This window comes from Myxocyprinus asiaticus, chromosome 33 (genome assembly GCF_019703515.2).
Source record: "Myxocyprinus asiaticus isolate MX2 ecotype Aquarium Trade chromosome 33, UBuf_Myxa_2, whole genome shotgun sequence".
Taxonomy (NCBI): Eukaryota; Metazoa; Chordata; class Actinopteri; order Cypriniformes; family Catostomidae; genus Myxocyprinus; species Myxocyprinus asiaticus.
Genome location: NC_059376.1, coordinates 33,060,970 through 33,065,869, shown reverse-complemented (window position 1 = coordinate 33,065,869; position 4,900 = coordinate 33,060,970). Strand labels below are relative to the sequence as shown.

At 37.9% G+C, this 4,900-nt stretch overlaps 1 protein-coding gene across 4 annotated transcripts in view; it reads right to left on the bottom strand.

Annotated features, from left to right (window-relative positions):
• Positions 1 to 528: 528 nt before the first annotated feature.
• Positions 529 to 4,900, bottom strand: part of LOC127424044 (tetratricopeptide repeat protein 39A-like) — a 43,041-nt gene continuing 38,669 nt past the window's right edge. For all 4 annotated transcript variants that reach the window (XM_051668835.1, XM_051668836.1, XM_051668839.1 and 1 more), the window contains 4 exons: positions 4,578 to 4,689; positions 4,102 to 4,216; positions 3,646 to 3,762; positions 529 to 2,351 (listed from right to left, as the gene is read on the bottom strand). In XM_051668835.1, the coding sequence (XP_051524795.1) occupies positions 2,234 to 2,351; positions 3,646 to 3,762; positions 4,102 to 4,216; positions 4,578 to 4,689 (462 nt within the window). In that variant the 3' untranslated portion in view covers positions 529 to 2,233. The remainder of the gene's footprint in view (positions 2,352 to 3,645; positions 3,763 to 4,101; positions 4,217 to 4,577; positions 4,690 to 4,900) is intronic.

Below are 4,900 nucleotides of genomic sequence, written 5' to 3'. Positions count from 1 at the left end.
CAGTCGGAGACCCGCATCCCAGCTATATGGACCAATCAGCGAACACCTTCTTCAACAAAGACGTAAGTAGTGGAGACTCGGCATCCAATCAGATTTCCGACTGAGATCACCAACAACAGGGTGTTTAAAGCCTGTAAACTTGACCGAATTAGGCCTATTTAACTGTGGTTACAATGTACGTTGGATCTCCTACGGATCTATTGACATGTTACATTAGTATAGTGTGTAGGAAGGATGTTTTTGTTGATTCAAATGTGTCAGACTTACTTTGTTGTTAATGACATCATAAATCAACCTTATGTTTATTTCTTAAAGATATGATCATTCTACACTTAAAAATAGGCCATTGTGTTTGATATTAAATTCTTATTCTTGTCGTATTTTAGATAAAACCCAGATACCTTTAGTTTCTTTATTCTGGATTATTCATGCTCTCTTTAGATTATGTTCACGTGTCATGCATCACACTTAAGGAGGCATGCTTGGTTCGAAGAGTGAAAGCCAAAGAGATGTCATTTGGAATGCTATTATATAATTTAATTTTCAATTAGAAAATGTAAAGTCGATATTTACAAGAATGTCTGTTTGCATAGCCATGCACCACATACAGGATTTGCTGACCTCTATAGCCCATACCCTGTAAAATCAATCTAAATAAGTAGGAATTAAAATAAATAAATAAACAAACAAACACCATATATCATTCTTTTTCATATATTTCTGTTCTAACACCTGTGAGACAACGTGATTTTCCAGTGGTCACATCTTTCAATACATCAAATTTACAGAACTACTGAAGCAGTTAATATCAAACCAGGTGTTAAATTCAGTTGCATTACAACACTTTCTTGTTATAAGTATGCTATGACATTTCTGAGCAAACATATGATTTCAAAATGACCTGATGATTGTTTTTCCATTATGTAAATTTGACTTTGTGTAGGACTGGGTCTCATAAAAAAGGCACTATAAAGAATACATTGCAGTAGGAAGATTCCTTCCAAATCTATTAAACTAATCTGGGATGAATTCATTTAAAACACACTTTAGAATAGGCTTTGCTGTGCAGGACTGTCTAACTAAAACTACATTTGAAAAAATACAATGCATTTAAGAACAATGTTGCAGCTGGGTTTAGTTAGTTGAACACAATTGGAAAAAGCTTTATACAGTAGCATTTATAATCTGAATAGAATACAATCCTCTGTCCTGAACCAGCTAAAATTTTCTCTCTTTTCAAAATGTAAGTCTGTAGTGGTTTTCAGTGCATCCCTCATGCCGGTTGGAGCTGGCACGCCAGCCTGTCCTGCATGTATCTAAAAGACTTGTTTGTTTGAGCTCAAGTACGATCTGGATCAAGTCCACATGAAGGAGACTGCCTTTCTAAAAGACAAATTCAGCTTGCCCACTTAAAATAGGACAGTTTTCAAAGGCGCCATAACAGTGAATAAATACTAAAAAGAAATAGCTAAATAAACCCACAAACTCCTAGTAAAAACTCTTAACAATTCTTCAATTTTGATAGTCTTTTTATGCTGTTAAAATAAACATGTTTTCTTTTTTTTGTTAACAGACTAACAATGCAAACAGAAACACCAAGACAGTGTTAAATATGATACAAATTAAGTTGAGAACAGGATTCATCATATCCATGAGATTTAACAAGCCCAGAGTACTCTAACCAAAGAGTAACCCATGATTTCAAAACTCTGGAACATTTTTTAATGACCTATTAACCTCCAAAGATTAAAAAGTAAACTAAAAGTTGTGCACATGTGCTTTAAATGCAAATAAAACATATATTACGGTTAGCCATAAGGCACAGCTACAGTACGTCTAGACTACTGTTGTCACTGCACGACCACAGTTTCTATGGTAGTTGTGGAAAGCATTATTATAAGACTTCTAAAAACAGCCAAAATGACTGACAGATGTGTGATTTGAGAGGTCATGTTATTAACCTGATGTGCTAGCTAGAATATTGTTGTTGTTATTGTATAATAACTGTACTATTATTAATAATAACAATAATAGTACATTCACAATATTATAATAGCATGATACAATTTCTGTGACATCATAACTGCATGATGTCATTACTTCATCGTGATTGAACTGCACTATGTCTCATATTCATACACCTGTGGTTCAATATCCTGTATTATCTGTATTATCCCCACCCCGCGTCAAGCCTAATCATGGCTGTTGTGACACCAGTGGTGACCCCTAACTGCTAAGGGCTGGAGGGTGAGCAGTGGTTTCCATTCTCAGCTGTGCCTCGTGCCTTATGTAGTGCTGCCTGGATCCGGAAATGTGTCCGTGATTCCATGGAGTAGTTCTTGTAATTTTGCCTGGTAACAGTTTAAAGAGATCACTGTTAACAGTGTTCAAGACTGATTAGGGAAAGGATAAAAAAAATACACATCAGACCATACAATGAGTGTTGCAAGGTGAGATATGTGATGGATATGGAGGTAATTATAGTAAATATTTGCTTAATAGGGTGCAGAGCCATTTCTGAGCATATGGGGACCCTTAGTGAAATCCTGCTTGGAGGCCCCCAGAAACCCTGTGATCATGGCATTTTCTTCTCCCTTCTCTTTCGGGCCACAAGGGGGCCACCTATATCTGTCTAATTGAGCCATAACAGATGCCCGAGTCTTACTCGCTGCTTTTAGTATATTTAAAAAAAACACACACAAACAAAACAACCTTGCTTTGAGGGGCCCCCTGGTGGCTCGGAGGCCCTAAGCACCCGCTTATACCACTTTTGCTTAATAGGGTGCAGAGCCATTTCTGAGCATATGGGGGCCCTTAGCGAAATCCTGCTTGGAGGCCCCCAGAAACCCTGTGATCATGGCATTCTCTTCTCCCTTCTCTCTCAGTCCACAAGGGGGCCCCCTATATCTGTCTAATTAAGCCATAACAGATGCCTGAGTCTTACTCGCTGCTTTTAGTATATTTAAAAAAAACACACACAAACAAAACAACCTTGCTTTGAGGGGCCCCCTGGTGGCTCGGGGGCCTTAAGCACCCACTTATACCACTTATAGCTGGAAAAGGCCCAGATAGGGTTCATCCACACATTAGCCCTGGTACAAAATCAACTGAGCTGCCTACATAGGTAGCATTTTAAGGCATCATACGTGCACTCCCGATTCTAAGGTATTGCATGTACAGTATCCTTTTTAAAGAAGCCTATTCCATAACGCATTGTGATATGCTTAGTGAATATTTAGATTATAAATATAATTTATTAAATAAAAAAAAGCAATAAAAAAACAGTTCAAAGTTATTACTAAATATTTTACCCAATATTTGTGCGAGCTATGTATTTTTTTTATTAGACTATTGTGTTGCTGACTAAACAACATGCTAACACCGAACTCTATTGAAATCAATTGTGAGTCTTCTGTGGGTTTTAAGAAAGGAGTGCTATTTTATTTGTATTACACACAAGAGTTGCTGCCCTATGTAGAGCATTCCAAGTCTGACACTTATGACGTTCCGTTACGGTTATATATAGGCAGTACATAGCAAGGTACTCTCTAGATTTTGGAGCAAAGCCCTTGTGTTATGGGAAAAGAAGTGTAGATTGCTAGTTATGAAGTATGAAACAATCACTGTGTCATTGCCTGAACTCACTTGGCTGTCTCCAGAAGTCTGATGGCCTCCTCTACTCTGTCCTCCTCCAAACATAGTAAACCATGTTCCAGAAGAGCATTGGGCACCAGGTAGTGGTCATATTTAATCTGACTCTCACTGTATCAGCATAAACACACAGACAGAGAGAGAGAGAATGTTTGAGAGAGAGCATTTACAGCAACTCAAGCCAAGTTTACAAATATTTCAATCTTTTTCTCTATTATCCGTGACATGCTGGAGATTAATAAGATCAAATTTCATTTTCTGTGCACTGGAATCACTAAACATGTCATTTTACCAGTCTGACTCATGCAGCTTGATATTACTGGATGTTTAGTACAAGTCAAAGTCAAAACCAGGATTTTGCCCATGTCTGCTTAAGACTTTACAAGGAAACCACAAACACTTATCCTCATATTAGTGTGATTTGTAGTGAGGCGAAAGAGGCAGACTGACTTGCAGAGGACGAGAGTGAAGTAATGTTCGGCTTCCTCCTTGTGGCCCAAGTGTTTGAGACAAAGCCCCTTCAGTAGACTAACCACACATTGGTCATCCGTAGTGAACTCAGTCCCTGAAGGAAAACAAGCAGAGACATTTATGTTGCAGAAAATAAGCCAATCAAAGATATGCTCATACTAGAGAGCATTTGATTTGACACAAATTTGGATACGCCTCCAAGTACAAGATGAGTCTTTAACATTTGGTCCATTTTCTCAGAAGAGAAAGACATTCTTTATTTTAAATGCATATATCTGCTAAAAGATCATTTTGTCTTTTAGGATACACTAACTCGACTTCATGGGGTCTTTAAAAAACACAAAACTTTGTCAAGTGGTTGAAGTTTTAGAGCCAACCCTGGTAGAAGTTAGGACTGACTTGGCATGTCTCAATGTCTCGTAAACTGTTTTGAATTGTGTGGAGGGAGAGCTCACTTGGGTGTTGCTCAAGCTTCTGTTGGGCCTCGTCCAAGGTCTTCAGCATTCCCTCTGTCAGGTCCTTGTGCTTCCCTATCACAGTGTAGCCATTCCAGATATACATCATTTCCTGTCGTGTAAACATACCCACCCTCTGAGTGAGAATCTGAGAATGCATCTTGTCCAGGTGTTTCCTTTTGTTTATTTTGCAGTGGGATTAAGTCAAGACAATCTCATTCTTTACTCTGTTATCTTCATAATTAAAACTGCATCTATAAGACACTTGCCGTATAAATAGAAACAGACAGCAGAAAAATAATATGCATTGTATATACAGTATG